Source organism: Tachypleus tridentatus, chromosome 11 (assembly GCF_004210375.1).
Source record: "Tachypleus tridentatus isolate NWPU-2018 chromosome 11, ASM421037v1, whole genome shotgun sequence".
Classification (NCBI taxonomy): Eukaryota; Metazoa; Arthropoda; class Merostomata; order Xiphosura; family Limulidae; genus Tachypleus; species Tachypleus tridentatus.
This window is the reverse complement of record NC_134835.1, coordinates 30,025,649-30,047,072: the sequence shown is the minus strand read 5'-3', so window position 1 is coordinate 30,047,072 and position 21,424 is coordinate 30,025,649. Positions and strand designations below refer to the sequence as shown.

At 30.7% G+C, this 21,424-nt stretch overlaps 1 protein-coding gene across 2 annotated transcripts; it reads left to right on the top strand.

Moving 5' to 3' along the window:
• The first annotated feature begins 1,171 nt into the window (after positions 1-1,171).
• LOC143231853 (uncharacterized) lies at positions 1,172-20,318 on the top strand. 2 transcript variants are annotated; one of them, XM_076466584.1, is made up of 5 exons: positions 1,172-1,303; positions 5,097-5,127; positions 7,663-7,794; positions 8,823-9,005; positions 19,209-20,318. In XM_076466584.1, the coding sequence occupies exons 1-5, from the start codon at positions 1,187-1,189 to the stop codon at positions 19,307-19,309; spliced, it is 564 nt and encodes a 187-aa protein (XP_076322699.1). In that variant the 5' UTR covers positions 1,172-1,186; the 3' UTR covers positions 19,310-20,318. The 2 variants fall into 2 exon arrangements, with proteins under 2 accessions (XP_076322699.1, XP_076322697.1); XM_076466582.1 differs by lacking the exon at positions 1,172-1,303 and adding an exon at positions 3,006-3,032.
• Positions 20,319-21,424: the final 1,106 nt, after the last annotated feature.

Sequence of the window (21,424 nt, the reverse complement as noted above, 5' to 3'; positions counted from 1 at the left end):
ATGACTAGCTGCCTTCCCTCTAGTCTTACACTACTAAATTAGGGACGGCTAGCACAGATAGCCCTCGAGTAGCTTTGTGCGAAATTCCCAAACAAGCAGAGCACGGGTAACCTTTGAGCTTAACTTCTAACAAACGAATATAATATTGGAGTAAGGAAAAAAAACTCTCATATCCACTTGGTTTTTTAAACTTATGTAAAATAATAATAATAAATTACTTGCTCCATATTCAAATTTTAATCACTACTTAAGTTTTATTTCATTATTAGAACGATCGAATTTTATATGAAAATCATGTCAGTAGTGCTAAGACCGTATTAATCTTTACTTTTTACAATCACATCAGAGACAATAACATAACATAACGTTTTGAAACAGCATGGGGCCTATTGGTTCATCTTGGCAGTTTCATATTCTAACCTAAATTAAAATAATTAAAAATAAATAAATAATATAAAAGCCAGCCCTTACCATTCTTTCGTTTACTTTGTTAAATTTTACGCTGTTCGTATTTTTTATTACATACAAAATACAAAATGCAATATATAAACAAACACAAACTACTTTAATATTCTTCTGTTTTCCTTTTAAATTTCGCCCTCCAGTGGCTCAGCGGTATGTTTGCGGACTCACAACACTAAAAACCGGGTTTCGATATCCGTGGTGAGCAGAACATATATAGCTCATTGCGTTGCTTTGTGCTTAATTCAAAACAACAACAATTTTCTAAATTTCAGGTACACTTTATTTATTTTTTGAAGTATGATCATATATTTTCTTTGGGGGGGGGGAATGATGCAATATTAAACGTATAAAAATATGCATCCAGTAAAAAATAGACTTTTACTAAACTCTTTTCTCTAAAGACCAAAATAACACTAGAGTAATTAAATGTATTTGTTTTGTTTGAAATTGAGCACAAAACTACAAAATAGGTCATCTTAGTTCTACCAACCAGAATATCGAAACCCAGTGTTTAGCAGTGTGAGATGTTGCTGTGCTATCAAGGGGTTTGAACATATTTCAAACTTCGAGAAATAAAGTGTTGAACAATCTAATTTGTAAGAGAGTTTAATTATACTGTATGCAAGCTTAACCTAAATTGTAAAAGTTTTATTGAAAATGTTAATTATACTGTATGCCATCTTAACCTAAATTGTAACAGTTTTATTGAAAATATTAAAGCATGAAAAGGTTGGGAAATCCGATAAATTATGAAACGACATCTGTTGTTAAAAACAACTTTCTTTCTTCTTTCATCTGTATTGAAACGGGTGGTGTACTATTAATTTGTTTAATAATGGTAATGTGTACACTAATTAATTAACTATCTAGATATTTTATATTTCGTTTTTATTTTGCAGTAACTCAAAACAACAATATTATATTATTATTATTACGATGTTACATTAATTATCATCTTGTTAACTGTTGTTAATTATTCTGTGTTAGGGTTTTAAAGTGTAACTTGTAAGATGGGGCACAATTTTGAATGTGATTGATAAGCCTAACAGTAAATATGACAGATGTATGAATTTAAGAAATAAACGTTAATACATGACACGCAAGCTTTAATAAGTTACAGTGCTCAGAGTGTAGTCTATCTTTTAGTTTTACTTTTTGAAGACTTTTTCTTATCAATATTAGATTAAACTATTTTGTGATCGATATTAATTAAGTTAATCACTGAAAGTGAATGCACACGAAGTAAAATTTTTAGAAGAGTCAGTAGTTTGAAGAAGATGTAAAATTGGTCTGTTTTTTCGTTTTTCAGTTTTTTTTCTGTGTTTTGTTTGCTTTTTTAAATTAATTTTCCATACAGATTGAATTTGTTTTGATAAATTTCATGTTTATATTCTGGCGAAGGTTTTGTGTACGTCATTATCAATGCGTGTGCATTTTACTCGATTTTTTCCCTCAACCTGTTGCATATACACAAATATGTTTTTGTTTGAAAATATTAGTGACATATTCCACACAAATAAATAGGACTAAATGCATGAGTAAGATATTTTTATTAGTATTTGAAAATGTATATTAACACTATAATAAATTAACATATTCAGTTAATATAAAATTAAAAATATTTTAGCACACTGTATTAATATAATTTCACAAATAAATGAGAGATCTCCAGACAGTCTCACTTAATAGTTAGATTGGATTGTAAATACATGAGTATGGTTTTGTTAAAGATAAATTTAGGGGCAGCAAATTTTGTAATGAATGACAGTTTTCAAAGCAATATTTATAATAGATAACTTCTGCAATTTCAAACCATAAAAAAGGCTATTTCATAGCTGGGAAAGTTCTGTATTGGGTAAAAAATCTATGCTTGCAGTTTATTTAGAAAAGTCTTGTTATAACAATTACATTTTGGACTTCATGTTATGCTGTGTATTTATGTTGTTTAATTCATACATCCCCCCCCCCTCATGTCTTTTATATCCTCTTGTATAATGATATATACCACAAACTGAATTGTGATGATGATTGTATATGTTTTGGCAGAGTTTGAAGGAAAAATTTGTTTATGAATGCACAAACATTTGAGCAGAAGTTTTGCTTCCTCCCATGCTTGTGTCGTTAGCCAGTGAAAAACTATAAACTTGAAATGTATTCATGATTTACATTTATATAGGATAGAGCCTGGCTTGTTTGCTAAGGCTATTAAGTTTTAAAAGGTTTCTGAGTCGTACAGTATTTTCCCAAGGGTTTAGAAGGAGATAAAAAAATTTGATATGTGAGCCACATCCTACTATTTTGGTCATTCTTTGAATAGTGGGTATGTACCAGAGAATTAGTTCTTAACTAATGTATTTCTTCTTTTCAAGAGAAATGATAAAAATTGTCCCAGTAATTATAGATCCCTTATTTTCACATCAGTTGTGAGAAACATTTTGAAAAGTATGTTAAAGGTTGCTTTGCAAAGTCATTTAACAAAGTTTATAATTTTATTGGATAATGACCAAAATTTGGTCTTGCAAAACTTTTGTCTTTTTTTGAAAAGGTTACTGCTTATGTGGACAAGGGTAAGGGTGTATATTTGGTATATCCCAACTTCCATAAAGCATCTGGCCAGGTGCCACATAAAAGGCTTGGAAAAAAAAGATCTGTAGGTATGGAGGATAAATTGGAAAGAACAATAGCTGGATGGATGAAAACAGAAGGCTGTTACAAATGAAGTTCAGTCAAGTTGGATTAATGACACAAGTGGGGTACCTCAGGGGTCAGCCTTAGGGTATTTGTTTTTTTTTTTACCAGCATCAATGACACAATAAAGGAATAGTCAATAAATTACTCAAATTTACAGATGGTATTATGGTGGTGGGTGTTGAGTAGGATTCTGCTGATTTACGAAAGGATTTAGATTATTAGTGAGTTGTACAAATATATAAAACTAGGTTTTAATAATAATAAATGCAAGATAATGCATGTGGGTTTTCCTGATTTGAGTTATAAGTAAAATATTGATGGCAGTAACCTTAACATTGTCATGAAAGAAATAGATCTTGGTGTAATAGTTGACCACTCTTAAGTCATCCAAGCAGTTTGCTGTTGCTTGTGGTAGGATAAATAGGATTTTTGGTTTTATCTACAGAAATATTGAATACAGATCTGAGGAAGTTATGATTTCTTTGTAGGGGTAACTGGTTAAGCCACATTTTGGAGTATTATGTTCAGTCTTGTGATCCTTATTTTAGAAAAAGACTGAATTGTTGGAAAGGGTTCATAGAAGAGTTACCAGAATTGTGCCTGGGATGGAAGAGATTGTCATACAAGGAGAGACTGAAATCTTTTAAATTGTTTTCTCTTGCAAAAAAAAAAGTTAGGGGAGATCTGATTGGGTAGTTTAAGATTGTAAAGGGAACTGATAGTGTTGATGCGATATTTTTTCTTGCATATCTAACAGTGAGTGTAGTAGAACTAGGGGGGACACAAATTTTGGTGATGGTGGAGTCATCTTCAGCCAAAACAATTTCATTACTTTAACAGAGTGGTTGGTCTTTGGAATGGGTTGTCTTTGGATGTTGTAAATTTAAATAACTTTAAGAAAAATCATGATAACTATATGAATGGTAAGAGCTGGTTTTAGATATTTTTTAAATTTAGTTTAGAGGATGAAAAAGGCTAAATGGACCATTAGGTCCTATGTTGTTCCAAAACATTATGATGCAGCTGAACTTCTACCCAAGTCAAAGCCTCAAATTTTATTATGTAGTTGAATATGAATATGTATAAGCACATTGTTTAGTAAAGTATGTGAGTAATTGATTGAAACAGCAAAGTTTCCTACATCTTGAAAGTGAAGGTTTATTGTTTGGATTTATTTTGTTTTAGTATGTGGTATATAACCTATACAAAAGTCAGTTTCTGTAATTTTAATAACTTTCCTTACAAAACATTTATCTTACTTTCTATTTGCTTATAAAGTTTTTCACTTGCACTTTAATTCATACATATGCACGTCAGTAATGTGTAAAGTACATATATAAATTTTCAACATTTAAAATTAAACACATTGTTAATCTTGTATCAAATTTATCTTCATCAGAATAGTACTACTAGTTATTTATTTAGTTAACCTAATGAGCTTACATTTCCACATGAGCCACAAGATGTGTAGGAGCATTAATGTAAGAATATTTTGTAATTTTCAAATATTGCCAGTAGTAGTCTGACAGATGTAGATCACAGAAAGTCTGACAGATGTAGATCACAGAAAGTCTGACAGATGTAGATCACAGAAAGTCTGACAGATGTAGATCACAGAAAGTCTGACAGATGTAGATCACAGAAAGTCTGACAGATGTAGATCACAGAAAGTCTGACGGATGTAGAACACAGAAAGTCTGACGGATGTAGAACACAGAAAGTGTGACGGATGTAGAACACAGAAAGTGTGACGGATGTAGAACACAGAAAGTACATTTGAGAATATTGATAAGACATGGAAATTTTGAGGAAAATTAGCTTTATTTCTTGTTTTTTATAAACCTTATTAATATAGTGCTGCTCCATGATTTAAAAACAATTATATTACGAGTAATTTTTAGCATAATCAGCTTTATTGAATTTGTTCATGTATTTTACAGGCTCGACACTTCAGAGAACAAGATATTGATGGTGTGTATTTTAAAATTTTTATTTGAATCAATAACATTTTCATTGTTTCAGAATTTTATGATATATATACATATCGTTTACTGTATTATAAGTATAAAAATTTGTAAGTTCTGAATATTTAAAGGTGAACATATTGTTTTCTTTCAGTATAGCCTTTTTTTAAAAGACTACATTCAGTAGGAGCTACAAATATAATCTTTGTGCTCTTTTGAAACCAGTGACTTGCACTCCTGCTGAATATAAATATTAATTTATAATTTTCCTTTTCTTAACCCTATGACTACAGTTGCTTTAAACAAGCGTGGAATTTTTGTGAGCTGTACCCTATGTGGTGAATCACCACTCATTGGGCTAGAGGACACAAAACAAATGCAGGTTTTTACAGATAAATATGAAAGACATTTAAGTTGGTATACATTGCTTGTATGTGGGTGTTCAAGGGGTGCTCTTAAAAATTAAAAAGTTATTAGTTACCATGAATTTATCATGCTTAAAAGATGAGTTGACAGTAATTAATTATATGTTAATCTATATTAACATTAGCTTTAAATATGATGGTTGTTTTAGTTAAATTTTAGATTAGAATTTATGTGAAATTTCTTGTTCAGAGGATAAAATTCTAGCTGGAAAGATCTATAACCTTACTTCTCATTCCATAATGCCCGGCATGGCCAGGTGGTTAAGGCACTCGACTCGTAACCTGAGGATCATGGGTTTGAATCCTTGTCTTACCAAACATGCTTGTCTTTCAGCCATGGGAACATTTTAATGTGATGGTCAATCCTACTATTTATTGGTGAAAGAGTAGCCCAAGAGGTGTCAGTGGGTGGTGATGACAAGCTACCTCTCCTCTTGTCTTACACTGCTAAATTATGATGGGTGGCACAGATAGCTCTCGTGTAGCCTTGCCCAAAATTTAAAACAAAACAAACAAACCCATTTCATAAAGCAAATACGAAAATCTAGAATGTGAATTTTAGGTGTTTTTTTTAACAATGAACATAATAAAAACAGTGTCAATGACTGCTTTGTTGTGTTGGGAATAGCATATTCTGCATTTTGTATCTAAGCTTTTCTTCTGTATTTGTTCAGTATCAAACATTTAAAAATAAGGATTTTACAGTACAGCATATAAAATATCCCTTGCACTAATTGATAAAGAAACCACAGTATGAACACTTTAACACATTCACTGCTGTTGGGATATATATTTCCCAGTACCTCCACCCTTTCACATTGCAACAGGGTCATACGTCTCTCCTTATCGGTGCTGTTTACTCTTGTTCCAGGTTCATCATTTTAACTGTCATCACCAGATGAAGAGCTAGCATCCTCATGTCTCATTACTTCATTGTCCATTTGACTCACTTTAACTCTATCTGAGTCGAGCATGTCAAGCATGTTTACATAGTATTTAAAGTTACTACTTGTTACTCTAGCCATATGGGCATGGGTGGCACACAGTTGTCATACATTCTGCTCAAGCATCTTGTTAGTTACTAAACAGCTGAGTGGAAAACAATGAGAAAAACCATATATAAACATTAGCTGAGATGCCAATAAATATTTTCCATTTTATTTTACTCCTGCACATTGTGTGGCAATTTGAAATGACAATGTGAACTATTTGCTCCTGTTGCAATGTTAATAATGGGAGCACTGGGAAATATACATCTTGGTTGCAGTGAAAGGGATAATGTTTTTATTATTTGTTTCTTAAACTGCAAAGAAAAATACTCGTGTAACTATACCATTGCATTAGTTCAGGTATTTTTGCTACATTATATATGATTGAAGATTTGTGAATTAAAGGGGTTGTATATTTATATAAATTTAGAGGTACATAATTTTAAATGTTTCTGTTTACATAATAGACTTGTTACACAGTTCAGAACTTGTGTGGCTACACAGAAATATACATGAAGTAGCATTTTTCTACTAACAGATCAAGTGATGTAGAAAGAGAAAAAAAAATCGTGTTTAATGCTTAAAGTGTAATGGTGAAACAGTGAGTGTTATGAATTTCCAACTCCCCTAATTGGCCTGGCATGGCCACGTGATTAAAGCATTTGACTCCTAATCTGAGGGTTGCAGGTTTGAATCCCCATGACACCAAACATACTTACTCTCTCAGTCATGGGGCATTTATAAAGTGATGGTCAATCCCACTATTCATTGGTAGCCCAAGAGTTGGCAGTAGGTGGTGATGACTAGCTACCTTACCTCTAGTCTTACACTGCTAAATTAGGGACGGCTATTGCAGATAGCCCTCGTGTAGCTTTGAGCGAAACTCAAAACAAACCAAACGCCCCTAATTTTTTTTTATAAGTAAACATTTTTTTCATTTGTGTGTGTGTCTTTGTATGAACTATAACTCTAGGTTGTTTTACTTCATGAATACATACAATAAAAACCATTTATTTGTCAAATTCCTTTCTTTATCATTAACTAGTTTTTCTGAGTATAAGAATAAGAAAAAACCTTAATTATTAATTGGTTCTAATTCCTGTTTGTGTTTATCCTGCTCTACTCAAGAATTTCGTGACTGCTTTTATCTCAATGCTCGAACTGGTCAAATTAGGACTTTGGATGAACTGACTGTTATAATGAGGTCACTTGGGATGAATCCAACTATTACAGAATTGAAGAAATATTTCAAGGACAAAGGTACTGGTACACTTAAGAAGCTATAAAATATATGTAGAACTAATGATATGATTCATGAACAAAATAATTGTACATCTGAAAACGTAAGTTACAATTGCACAGATGAAAAATTATTTTAGAAATGAAATGATTATATTTTCTGCATATAAAATTATACAAGTTTTGTAAATATAACGAGAACGGTTTAATAATAATTAGGTCAAGGAAAGGTGAAACTGATGTTTGCTAGTTGTAGATAACTGCTTGTATTTAACTTGTTCAGAAATCCTGTTGCTATTCAGTTGTTTTTTCTTATTTTATCAGTGTTTTAATTTTCATGACATTTTTAAGTTCTATTTTCAGTTCTTCCATGTCCTCAACAGATAACTTTTAAACTCAAAATCAAACACATTACACTAACCTGATTTTGCAATCGTTTATGTCTTATTATGTTTGTGTCATTTATAAGTTTTCTCATGGATAACATGAAGCTTCTAATACTGTTGTGTTTGTTCAATTCATGTTTAAAGTTTGTTGTTGTTTTTTTTTAAGTCAGTCTAATAAACGGTAATTTATATTTAACAATATCTTCTAACTCAGAGTTGGAAATACTCAGCTGATGCATTATACAAAACAAAAACATTTGAATCTGAAGAATTACTACCTGTGAAGTTGTTTGACAGATTATTTTATTCTACATAATTGTATATTTTTTAAAAGTAAAGCCCAGAAGTATTATTAAAATTTATTACTTTCATTAAGATTATCTTATTTATAAGAGATTAGCATTTATGTAATCAATGCATATCTTGTATTATACACAGTTAAAATACTAGTAAAAATATGGTGCCATCATTGTGTTTTTAATGTAGTCATAAGTTTATGTATCATTGGTTAACTGTGTAGCACGTGTTTGTAATCAGAGTTATTCAAATCCTTTGTAGATAGAATGTGAAGTTAGCCAGTATTATAGAAAAAACAATTTTTTGGTGTTAGAGAATTTAGTAACATTAAGTTACAGAAACCAACTGTGCCTCACTTTGTTTTAGGTGGAAAGATTTCTTTTGCTGACTTCTTGGATATCATGCACATGCACTCAAGAAGAGAAGACATTCCTGAAGAAATTCTGAAAGCTTTCAGGGCCATTGATAAAGGAAAGAGTGGTAAGATTTCTTCTCGAGAACTACGACGTATCCTTACCAGCTGGGGAGAAAAATTGCCCTCTAAAGAAGGTATGTTGGGCAGATGTTACTAGAAACATCACTATGTTTAATTGCATTTAGGATTCTTTTCTTTTCTGAAAATCTTGCATATATTTCAAAAGACATGAGTTTGAATATGTTATATTCAAACAAGAAATAAAAACAACTCCATTCAATTTATATGAAACTTTCTGAATCTATTAAACATTATCCATCAAAATGTTTTAAAACTTAAACTATCCTTTCATTTTACATTGTAATAAAGAAACTCTTCTGCAGGCTAACAATTTTAATTTCCTCAAAAAACAAAACAAAAAAAAAAACATCTGTAATGGGAACCATGGTGTCTTTTCAAATGTTTGTCTGTCTCCAGTTTGAAAAGCTGTGCACGCATACAAGGTTCAACATTCACATTTGAAATGACAGGAGAGAATGCATGAATAATGTTCACATGAAATTTTATTTTACAAACAAGATATTCTGCAGTAAATAGTTAGGAATTAACCACACTATCATTCACATTTCAAAATTTTATATAATTTGAAGAATAAAAATATAGATTTATTGTATGTTATTGTTGAGTGGCTCAAAAATTGCTTTTTGTGGTGGGGTGGTGTAAGTAACTCAGGACTTGATTGAAACCAAGAGCACAGCATAATTAACCTTTTAAAGTCCATGGAATGCTTTAAATTGGTAGATTAACTTAAACTTTTCCCATCACTGGGGACAGGTACTTTTGTTAGATTAGAATAAACTTTTTCCCATTGCTGCTTGTGTAAAAATAGTTTTGATGTTGCACTAGTGTGTGTTATAGGTATTCACAAAGAATCCTGTGAGAAAAGTACATAAAACTTTAAGCATATTTGTAGTTCTACACCAAAGTAAAAAACAAGTGCAGATTAACCCTTTTGTAACACAAGCTTGGTATAATGTACACTAACTACTTTTTTATTCTATAACTTCTGATGCAGTATGTGTACCTTCACAAAATTTGGTAAACTTTCAGTAAACATTGCAGATTTTTTAATAAAATATTTTTACTAAAAATTTGTTTGAGGAAATATCGAGTCTCTGTTTTTTACTAGTTTAAAATGGGAAGTGATTTTAATGTTGTGGTTTAAAAACTGTTCTTTGTCTCGAGAATCTCAGATATTATTTGTGTTATCTCTAAGACTACTCAAGTACACTTCAAATATTTTGTTCAGCAAAATTTTATATTTTGTCTGTTATTTTCTCTCAATTGTATGAGATCTGTTATTTTGACCAACCTCGTAACCATTCTAGAATGACGACATATTATAACACGAAAACGTTATATATAACGTTATCTCATAACGTTAGACATTTATTTATATATATTTATTATTTTTATTATATTGACTTTTCAGCCATGACTGGCTAACATTATAGAAGTTACAATGATGCAGTGCTCCTGCACTCATGTTCTGTATCAAAGAATATAAAACTGACCTTTATACAGTGACCTATTTTGACTGTATCAGTTATAATACATTATATACGTACATACTTTATTACTATTTACAGATAAGTTCTTATACTTACTTTTCTTAAAACATACAACAGTAAATAAAGAAATATAGCAAATTACTATCTCCTCTAGTACTCATTTGCAACTCACCATTGATTACTGAGCCAACAGATTTCACACTTGAAGAATGGGATACCTAATTATTTCTTTTAGGCTTTATACATGCATAGATTATCATAGGTAACCACTTGAAATGATCAAAAATAATAAATTACTACATCAATACCATATAATTCCATATAGTTTATCAAACTTAGTAATTAACCTAGGTCTAAAAATATTAAATTTAGAACTGACTAAAGACTCAACAGCTTGAATTCTTGGATCAAAAAATAAGTTGATGTCATTATGTTTCAAAATGACTGATAAAGTCACTGGAGGAACATTCTGAGCTTTTGATTGGAGACATGTACATGTACACAAGGAAGTGTTTCTAAAAACGGAAAGAGGTGGACAAGGCCGCTATGTGTGTGTGTGTATTATGGAACATGAGTGATACCTCAGCATATAGAAAATATACGAGGTTCTTGTTTTATATACCTGCTTGTCAGTATCAGTAACTTAAGTTCATAATTTGTATAAAACTATAGACTTTGTATTTGGACATCACAAACATATAGTTTGAACTAATTGTCCATTCAACATACCACCAGACACGAAAAAATCGATATTTAGGTGTGTTTTTTTAATATTTACTTTTAATTTAAGAAATTAATTCTTTCGCTCCTGGAGGTTAAAATGGACGTTTGGAACGTTATTTTCAAAATTTTTATTAGATAGCATTCTTACTACTTACGTCAGTGAGGTTGACATCAAAACATAGTTTTAAATTCAATATTATGTATCTTTTTTTTTTTAATTTGAAAGGAAATGTAAAGAAAAAAATGTTAAGCATCAGTTTTGTGTCACATAACATGTCCAGTTGTCATATTGCTCAGTTTCTATTTTATTATGCCCACCAAACAACATGTACAAGTATCTAACAAATTAGAAACTCAAATTTGAGATATAAACAAGCTAAATATACAGTAAGAACCTCCTACCTCTATGATTTGCTGAGATATCAATATATTTAGTAAATTTAGTAGAGTGGCTCTGCCCTTCAAACCAATCATTTGAAAGTTCTTAACTGGTACTGTTTACCACTAAGTAACTCAAGTTTATAACCAATAGAAAGAGATTTTGTTTTTTCCTCTATGTAATTCTAACAGTTTTCTTATAAGAGACTTGAAGACAAAAGAAGTTTGCTTAAACTGTTGAGGGCCCGGCATGGCCAAGCACGTTAAGGCATGTGAATCGTAATCTGAGAGCCACGGGTTCGCATTTCCGTCGTGCCAAACATGCTCGCCCTTTCAGCCATGGGGCGTTATAATGTTACAGTCAATCCCACTATTCGTTGGTAAAAGAGTAGCCCAAGAGTTGGCGGTGGCTGGTGATGACTAGCTGCCTTCCCTCTAGTCTTACACTGCTAAATTAGGGACGGCTAGCACAGATAGCCCTCGAGTAGCTTTGTGCAAAATTCAAAACAAACAAAACAAATTAAACTGTAGATCTGTGATCATTGAGACGTTGTTCTAAATGAGATATTTTTCAACCCACATTTTCGTTACTTACTAAATTACAGGGACACCAGTACTGTAATTTGAATCTGTGTTTTTTGGTTTTTCTTCAGAACTTAATGTTTGAAGCCTACAAAAATTATCACCTCTACACACCCTATCCACAAGTCTAGACAAGGCTTAGTGATAGTATGTGTGCATGAGTGCAGAATTTTGTTACACAGATACGTACTATAATCAATGTTTTTCAGTGTATTTCTCATTTACTTTCTGTGTTTTAAGAAATACAACTAAAATTTAAATATTTGAGTAAATAGTAATATGTATATTTATACACATGTAATGTATGGTAGTTGAAATAGTATACTTTTATAGGCCAGTACATAATTATGTTTACTGCGTTTTTGTTATTCTAATTTTGTATACTGAGGTAATTTAAAAGCACATTATACCATATTCAAAACTTGATAACTTTCAAACAAGAGGATAGTAACTTTTTATAAGTATGTGCCCAAATAACACCATACACATTTGTTGTGAAATTTGACAGACATCAATTATATGAACAGTAGTGCTGAAACACCTCTGATGTAAATGGATCGGCATCGGCAAGGCTCAGAACCTTTAATATTTATTGGACCAGCACAACTTAGAACCATATAATAAAAGTTTTCACAAATTCTAATTGCAATTTTATTACACTTGGAAGTTTCTTTTGTAAGGGTCGTAAGAAACGTAAACTGCTGAGTCCAATATTGTGTTCTTGCAGCAAGGGCAGGTATGAATGACACTTTTCTGTTTTGCACATGGGTTCTTGCTCTCTATGGTGTCGTACATATTATGATGTGCTGTGCAAAGATGGGCTCAGATGGTCAGTGACTTGAGCTTTATTTATGGTGGGTTTAACCTTAGACTTTAAAGTAAAATAAACATAATTTATGGAATAAAAGTCTCAGTTGAAACTCTCAGGGTACGTACTTTGAAACTTCTTGATTAATACTGAAGAAAAAAGACACAGCTGCTCATTTCTGACTTTACAGCTTTCCATTATATTTGTTAAGTTTTCTACAGGATAAAGGTTCAGATAACAAACATAATAACGGAAACCATGTGAATTTTTACTGAAACAAAAGTTGTATATTCAGTTAAGAGGTTATACAAGTGAAATATGAGAGTCAAAGAAAAGTATTTTTAATCTGAAAATGAAAATCACTTTACTCTTGTACTAGTTAAAGAATAATCCACGATTCCCCAAACAAATATTAATAAAAAATACTTCATTAAAAATCTGATTTTTTGTATACAAGAGCCTTGTAACATTTACTAAAAATCTACCAAATTTTGTGAAGATACATTTAATACATTATAAGTTACTGGTATGTAAACTGTAACAAGTGCAAATGGTTACAAGTCGAGTCCAGTGGACCTAGCCAGTGTCCGTATATTTAACTATTATATAATACTAAAATATGAAATACAATCTCTAATGCAATACCAGACTTGTAAATTCATAAAATAGTAGTTCAATAAAATTTTGAATGTAAGTCAACAAATACTGTGACATGACCTTTGACCCATGACGATATGGTTAAATCTCTATGATTAAAAAGATTTATTTTCAATCTAGTATGATACTATTGTTTTCTTGCACCTTTTTCTTATCAGACTTGTATTATTTGAGAATAAGAGAAGACCAACTTTTGACAAGATACTGAATATTACTTTTTATCAATGTCGTGTGGAAGAAACATTGAACATTTTGCTCTTGAATGCAAAATGCTCATGGATAAATTAGTATAACCCTAGAAATGAAAGTGTTGTTAAACTTTTTGTTAAACTTGGTCATGAAACCCATTTTATCCATATTTTCAACTAGAAAGATTAAAATTGAAAAACCAACAAGTATCCAACAAGAACAAGTGTTACAATGTAAAGAGTTATTTAGTTTACAAGTTTGAGTAAAATAATTTAAATAAAGGAGAAATTAACTGAAGGAGTGATTGCTTGTTTTTCTGGAATAAGATAAGCATATTTCATAACTTACCAGATAAAACAATAGAACTGGTTTGATCCTAGATCAGGATTTCTACAACTTCCATCAATCCTTGCAAATCTTAGTTCTATCCAAGATAATGGCAATATCACATTCAACTGAAACAGTAACTTTGTGTAAATCATGTTAAACTACATTAGATGTATTCAGATTTTGCACTGATGTATTATTTAAACATATTCAGTGGTGTTTAAGGAAAAGAATCCCATGAACAACATGTGCTGTGATAAAACTTGTAGAAACAGAACTGAGTTTCAAAATATATTTAAGTTACGTTGGTAGTTGTCTTCTGCAAAAAAAACAACAGACGTCCACTTTTTCTTCTCATGCAACAAATGATATCATTTATGTAATAAATATAAAGATATTTCCCGAGGAAAATGAGCAGCATCAACAGTTAAATAATTAGTAATGGTCAGCGTACATTCAGGTTTAAATTTTCTAATATTAAAGTCTTCATTTAGCAAACTGCAACTTCACATATAATCACAATAAATCAATAAGAATGTGTGAAAATATAAATACATTTTTAGTGGCTCTTTTTATTTATTTATTTATTTTTTATCCAAGTACAAACCATTAATTCATAGCCCCATCACCTCTGGATCAGTTTTGGACTCAGGAGGGTCAAATCCCTTTCAATTAATGTATTTGACCATTCCCAGTGTCTCATATAAATGTACTCTAATTCTGCCTTTTAAAGAATTTCTACAGTTGTTAAGGATTTCCTCTTGTTTTTCATAAAAACTGAATTTTACAATCCAAACAGGAATTTTTGTTAGTTATTTACAATAATAAGCCATGTTACAAATAATATAACTTCTTAACAAATTCAATTTCTGCTTATTTCTCTGATATCAGATCTGTTCCTATGGGAAGGATTAGAGAGATCATAGAATTTATATATTGGGTATTTTTTTAAATAAATAAATCCATGAATTAGAAAATAAGTTATGTATATCACATTATTTACTGTGTACTTAAAAAGCAAATAAGAATAAAAAATAGTATTTAAAATAAGAATAACAAATATTATTTAAGACTTTATTTTGATTTTCACATCAGGGCTATCTTGCCTATCTTACTATGTTTATTTCTTTTTAAATGCAATGTTGTATATTTTCAGAATTGCTATCCAACCTGGTTCATTTACTTACTGACATCTGTACTGTAAAAGGTGTTGAGTCCTTTCAAAACACACACACACACACATCTGTATAATAACCATAAATCTTTAAGCCATGAACAAAACACACTGCATATTTTTTTTAAAAAGATCCTAGGGTACAAGCTACAATGTGGGAGTATAAAATGTATCCTAGGTTTTGGAGGTGACTGAAGAGGTAGGACCCACATTACAGTGGGGATACATCATCTATCAGTTCTAACTTCCATTTCACTAGTCTTACATAAGAAGATTAAAAGTTTAGAAATTAGGAGAGAAAGATGTTGGTGCTCAAGCCCACGACATTGCATGTCTACATCACCTTTCATTACATATTTGTATAAATTTACATAAATCTCGTGTTTAAAACAATTTAATGAATTCTATAGAATTGAAACATTTCAAAATTCATCTTTTTACCTCGGTTAACAATTACTAATAATTATTTTTAGTTACAAATAAGGTCATTTAAGAACTTGGCAGTACTTTATATGGATGTACACTTTGAGCCGCATATAAAAACACGACAATCACAGTAAACTATCACTTTACTGACGTCATGTTAATTAGTGCCTCTACCATATTGAGGGCCGGAATGCTAACTTCAAGAGGTAAGTTTTAACTTACCATTAGATGTCAGTACCTTATTTTTTATTTAATTTATTTATTTTTCATCTTCTTTTTTTTTTTTAACTTGAGAGAGCGGTCACCTTCCCACAACTGTCTGCAGGCAGTGAATGGTGATATAGATGTGGGACATTGTGGGCTTGAGCACTCGCATCTCGCTCTCCTAATTTCTAATATTCTTATGTGAGATCAGCAAACTGGAGGTCAAGACTGATAGACGGTGTATCCCCACCACAATATGGGTCTTCCATAGTCACCTGCAAAACCTAGGATACATTTTATAATCTCACATTGCAGCTTGCACCCCAGGATCTTTTTAAAAAAATATGCAGTGTATTTTGTTTAATTTTAATGTGTTTTGTTTATGGCTTAAAAATTTAGGGTTATAATTAATCAGAGGTTGGGATTTGCTGTTTTTAATACAATCCCTCCTCATGATTTTGTTTATTTGTTTGGCTTCATTTGGATGTATTTATTTAATTTCATTGAAATATATACATACATATTTTATGTAGGACAATGTTAAAAACACTTAGTTGTATGAAAATGCATTGTATCATTTTTATACATGTATATATATCTATACCTTAGCACTGATACTAAATTCTAGGATATTAAGTTAAATGCAAAGTTTTACAAAGTTGTTAACTTGCATTTTAATAAGAACTTAATTGCTAAAAAGTGTATATTTTAAAAAAGATGACGAATTAATACAATTGAAAAATGTTTTGAATTAAAACTTTGTTGTTTCAAGTAATTGGCATTATAGTTTCTTAAGCCTGACTAGTGAATGATTCATTCTAATGTAAAGCCTAGAATGTGATAAAAAGAGGTGTAGCTGTTTAAATAAAGTCATAAACTTTGTTGTTTCAAGTAATTGGCATTATAGTTTCTTAAGCCTAACTAGTGAATGATTCATTCTAATGTAAAGCCTAGAATTTGATGAAAAGAGGTGTAGCTGTTTAAATAAAGTCATAAACTTTGTTGTTTCAAGTAATTGGCATTATAGTTTCTTAAGCCTAACTAGTGAATGATTCATTCTAATGTAAAGCCTAGAATGTGATGAAAAGAGGTGTAGCTGTTTAAATAAAGTCATAAACTTTGTTGTTTTAAGTAATTGGCATTATAGTTTCTTAAGCCTAACTAGTGAATGATTCATTCTAATGTAAAGCCTAGAATGTGATGAAAAGAGGTGTAGCTGTTTAAATAAAGTCATAAACTTTGTTGTTTTAAGTAATTGGCATTATAGTTTCTTAAGCCTAACTAGTGAATGATTCATTCTAATGTAAAGCCTAGAATTTGATGAAAAGAGGTGTAGCTGTTTAAATAAAGTCATAAACTTTGTTGTTTCAAGTAATTGGCATTATAGTTTCTTAAGCCTAACTAGTGAATGATTCATTCTAATGTAAATTCTAGAATGTGATGAAAAGAGGTGTAGCTGTTTAAATAAAGTCATAAACTTTGTTGTTTCAAGTAATTGGCATTATAGTTTCTTAAGCCTAACTAGTGAATGATTCATTCTAATGTAAAGCCTAGAATTTGATGAAAAGAGGTGTAGCTGTTTAAATAAAGTCATAAACTTTGTTGTTTCAAGTAATTGGCATTATAGTTTCTTAAGCCTAACTAGTGAATGATTCATTCTAATGTAAATTCTAGAATGTGATGAAAAGAGGTGTAGCTGTTTAAATAAAGTCATAAACTTTGTTGTTTTAAGTAATTGGCATTATAGTTTCTTAAGCCTAACTAGTGAATGATTCATTCTAATGTAAAGCCTAGAATGTGATGAAAAGAGGTGTAGCTGTTTAAATAAAGTCATAAACTTTGTTGTTTCAAGTAATTGGCATTATAGTTTCTTAAGCCTAACTAGTGAATGATTCATTCTAATGTAAAGCCTAGAATTTGATGAAAAGAGGTGTAGCTGTTTAAATAAAGTCATAAACTTTGTTGTTTCAAGTAATTGGCATTATAGTTTCTTAAGCCTAACTAGTGAATGATTCATTCTAATGTAAAGCCTAGAATTTGATGAAAAGAGGTGTAGCTGTTTAAATAAAGTCATAAACTTTGTTGTTTTAAGTAATTGGCATTATAGTTTCTTAAGCCTAACTAGTGAATGATTCATTCTAATGTAAATTCTAGAATGTGATGAAAAGAGGTGTAGCTGTTTAAATAAAGTCATAAACTTTGTTGTTTTAAGTAATTGGCATTATAGTTTCTTAAGCCTAACTAGTGAATGATTCATTCTAATGTAAAGCCTAGAATTTGATGAAAAGAGGTGTAGCTGTTTAAATAAAGTCATAAACTTTGTTGTTTCAAGTAATTGGCATTATAGTTTCTTAAGCCTAACTAGTGAATGATTCATTCTAATGTAAATTCTAGAATGTGATGAAAAGAGGTGTAGCTGTTTAAATAAAGTCATAAACTTTGTTGTTTTAAGTAATTGGCATTATAGTTTCTTAAGCCTAACTAGTGAATGATTCATTCTAATGTAAAGCCTAGAATGTGATGAAAAGAGGTGTAGCTGTTTAAATAAAGTCATAAACTTTGTTGTTTCAAGTAATTGGCATTATAGTTTCTTAAGCCTAACTAGTGAATGATTCATTCTAATGTAAATTCTAGAATGTGATGAAAAGAGGTGTAGCTGTTTAAATAAAGTCATAAACTTTGTTGTTTCAAGTAATTGGCATTATAGTTTCTTAAGCCTGACTAGTGAATGATTCATTCTAATGTAAAGCCTAGAATTTGATGAAAAGAGGTGTAGCTGTTTAAATAAAGTCATAAACTTTGTTGTTTCAAGTAATTGGCATTATAGTTTCTTAAGCCTAACTAGTGAATGATTCATTCTAATGTAAAGCCTAGAATTTGATGAAAAGAGGTGTAGCTGTTTAAATAAAGTCATAAACTTTGTTGTTTCAAGTAATTGGCATTATAGTTTCTTAAGCCTAACTAGTGAATGATTCATTCTAATGTAAATTCTAGAATGTGATGAAAAGAGGTGTAGCTGTTTAAATAAAGTCATAAACTTTGTTGTTTCAAGTAATTGGCATTATAGTTTCTTAAGCCTGACTAGTGAATGATTCATTCTAATGTAAAGCCTAGAATTTGATGAAAAGAGGTGTAGCTGTTTAAATAAAGTCATAAACTTTGTTGTTTCAAGTAATTGGCATTATAGTTTCTTAAGCCTAACTAGTGAATGATTCATTCTAATGTAAATTCTAGAATGTGATAAAAAGAGGTATAGCTGTTTAAATAAACTCATAAGAATATATTTATGATTTTACAGTAGATCGTGTCTTCAGAGAAGCAAATATATCTTCAAGTGGATACGTCAGTTATGACGAATTTGTTCGTGTTGTTTGTGCCCCTGTTCCAGATTACTATTAATGTTCAGTTTATTTCTTTTCCATAAGTCGTAACTAATTTCTGATTGAACACAAAATGTACTAAAACATGGTAAATGATACTTTTTAATGTGTTTAAATATATGTTATGTAATTCAGAGATTTTATGTGCAAGGACTTTAAAATGTTTTCACACAGTTTATTGCTCTTAATCTATTAAAAAATTGTGAAGAAATATTTTTATATATTTTAAAAGATGTAGTAAAATCTGATGGATCCTTGTGTGTCTGACATATGTTTCCAGTGTTCTATTAATTATGTTAGCTACTTGAGAAGTGTCTAATAAAGGTTTCTAAGATCATTGTTAATTCTCGAGTTTAATTGAAGTATTCAGGGCAGGGCAAAATAGTGTTAATAATAATTCTAAATATATGAAATATATTCACTTAGGAAGAATAATTCATAGTTATTTCTTGTACCAATAAAATATGGTCATAAAACAAAAGTAATAAGGGACATATCATGTTTACAGTAAAAGTGAATGGTACTGTGATTTTTATTTCTTTGATTTATTGGATATTTTAGATAATGCTTTGTACATGTTTTCTAGGTTGTGTTAGCACTATAATTTTGATTATTTAAAATTGTATTTAGTTTTTTGTGTGGGATGTGATATTACATTCAAACAGGTATGAACTTTTTGTAACCTAAAAAAAATTATTTAGGCACACAGGTACCAAATTTGTCTTCCAGTGATAAAAGAATGGTTAGTACATTAGCTGACAGCTACCCTGTGAACAGGGTATATTTTGTATGGTAACAACTTGTATTGATTTATTGGGTGGTTTTGAAATGTCAAGGGGAAAGATGATGTAGCTATAAATATTTATAGCCTAATTTATATTTAATTTCAAGAGAGATGTGAAATTTGTTTTAAATATTTTATAATTCTTTGATTACAGTAATCATCAAACCTTCCTTTCAATTATTTGTGGCTTGTTTTCATAATCATAATTTATTTAATTATATTCAATAAAACATTCCATACAAAATGTTTTGTGCTTGGAGTAGTCATTTGAAAATGCATGTTTGTATATATAGTAAGTTATTAAAAATTGAACTAAGAAGAGACGTTTAACCAAAGTGTTATATAAAAATAACAAGTCAAGACAGTAACTCCAATATAAGTGACCAATTACTTGTATACATATATTTTTCAGACCCTAAATATTTAATTGTTAGTGAAAGTGAAACTTATTGATAAGAAAACTTAAAGCCAAAACTACCAGATACAGTTTTCAAACTTCTGTATGGGGGAACCGGTCGCTATATATAGGTAACTATTAAGCCATGTATCAGCCGTGAAACAAAATGGAATGATTTATTGAGTTAAAAACATTTAGGGCTTTAAAATGATATAAACTATAACTTTGACTATCTAAGGCGTAATGGTCATAATAAAAACGTTAGTATAATTTATAAGCCAACATCCTTGATATAAGTAAATATCCTGTTCACGGGACAGCGGTTAATTTATGAACTTCTGACACAACGAAGTTTGATTTCTTCAGTTTAATAGGTTATTGTGTAGCTCAGTGCTGAAACAAGCAAACAGTAAAATCAAATTCGTAACTGTCTACACACGTGTGTGTATTTACCACAAAAGAATTTCAAGCGAGTTATCGAATTATGCGAATTTAATTATGCATGCAACAGTGTAGCTTCGCATTTAATAACAAACAACCAAACTATATCCAATATTAAGTGACTTGAGTTCCAGAAAAGTCTTTAAAGCATTCACAGTGCCGTTATATCTGACCGTATATATAGCTCGGCATGACCACGTGGTTAAGGCACTCGACTCGTAATCCGAGGATCGCGGGTTCGAATCCCCGTCACACCAAACATGCTTGCCCTTTCAGCAGTGGGGTCGTTATAATTTTCGGGTCAATCCCACTATTCGTTGGTAAAAGAGTAGCCCAAGAGTTGGCGGTGGGTTGTGATGACTAGCTGTTATACTGTTAAATTACGGACGGCTTGCGCAGTTAGCACTCGTATAGCTGCGCGCGAAATTCAAAAACGAAACCACTGTATATATATGATAAACATGTATATAACATTTCATACCTTGTACTTTGGTACTGTGATATTACATATC

Bases quoted from the DNA above. Each gene is read 5' to 3' on its own strand.
- LOC143231853 (XM_076466584.1), top strand. From the start codon at position 1,187: ATGAAAAGGTTGGGAAATCCGATAAATTATGAAACGACATCTGTTGTT. The intron at 1,304-5,096 runs GTAATGTGTACA...TGTATTTTACAG, and splicing joins TATTAATTTGTTTAATAATG to GCTCGACACTTCAGAGAACA. The intron at 9,006-19,208 runs GTATGTTGGGCA...ATGATTTTACAG, and splicing joins AAAATTGCCCTCTAAAGAAG to TAGATCGTGTCTTCAGAGAA.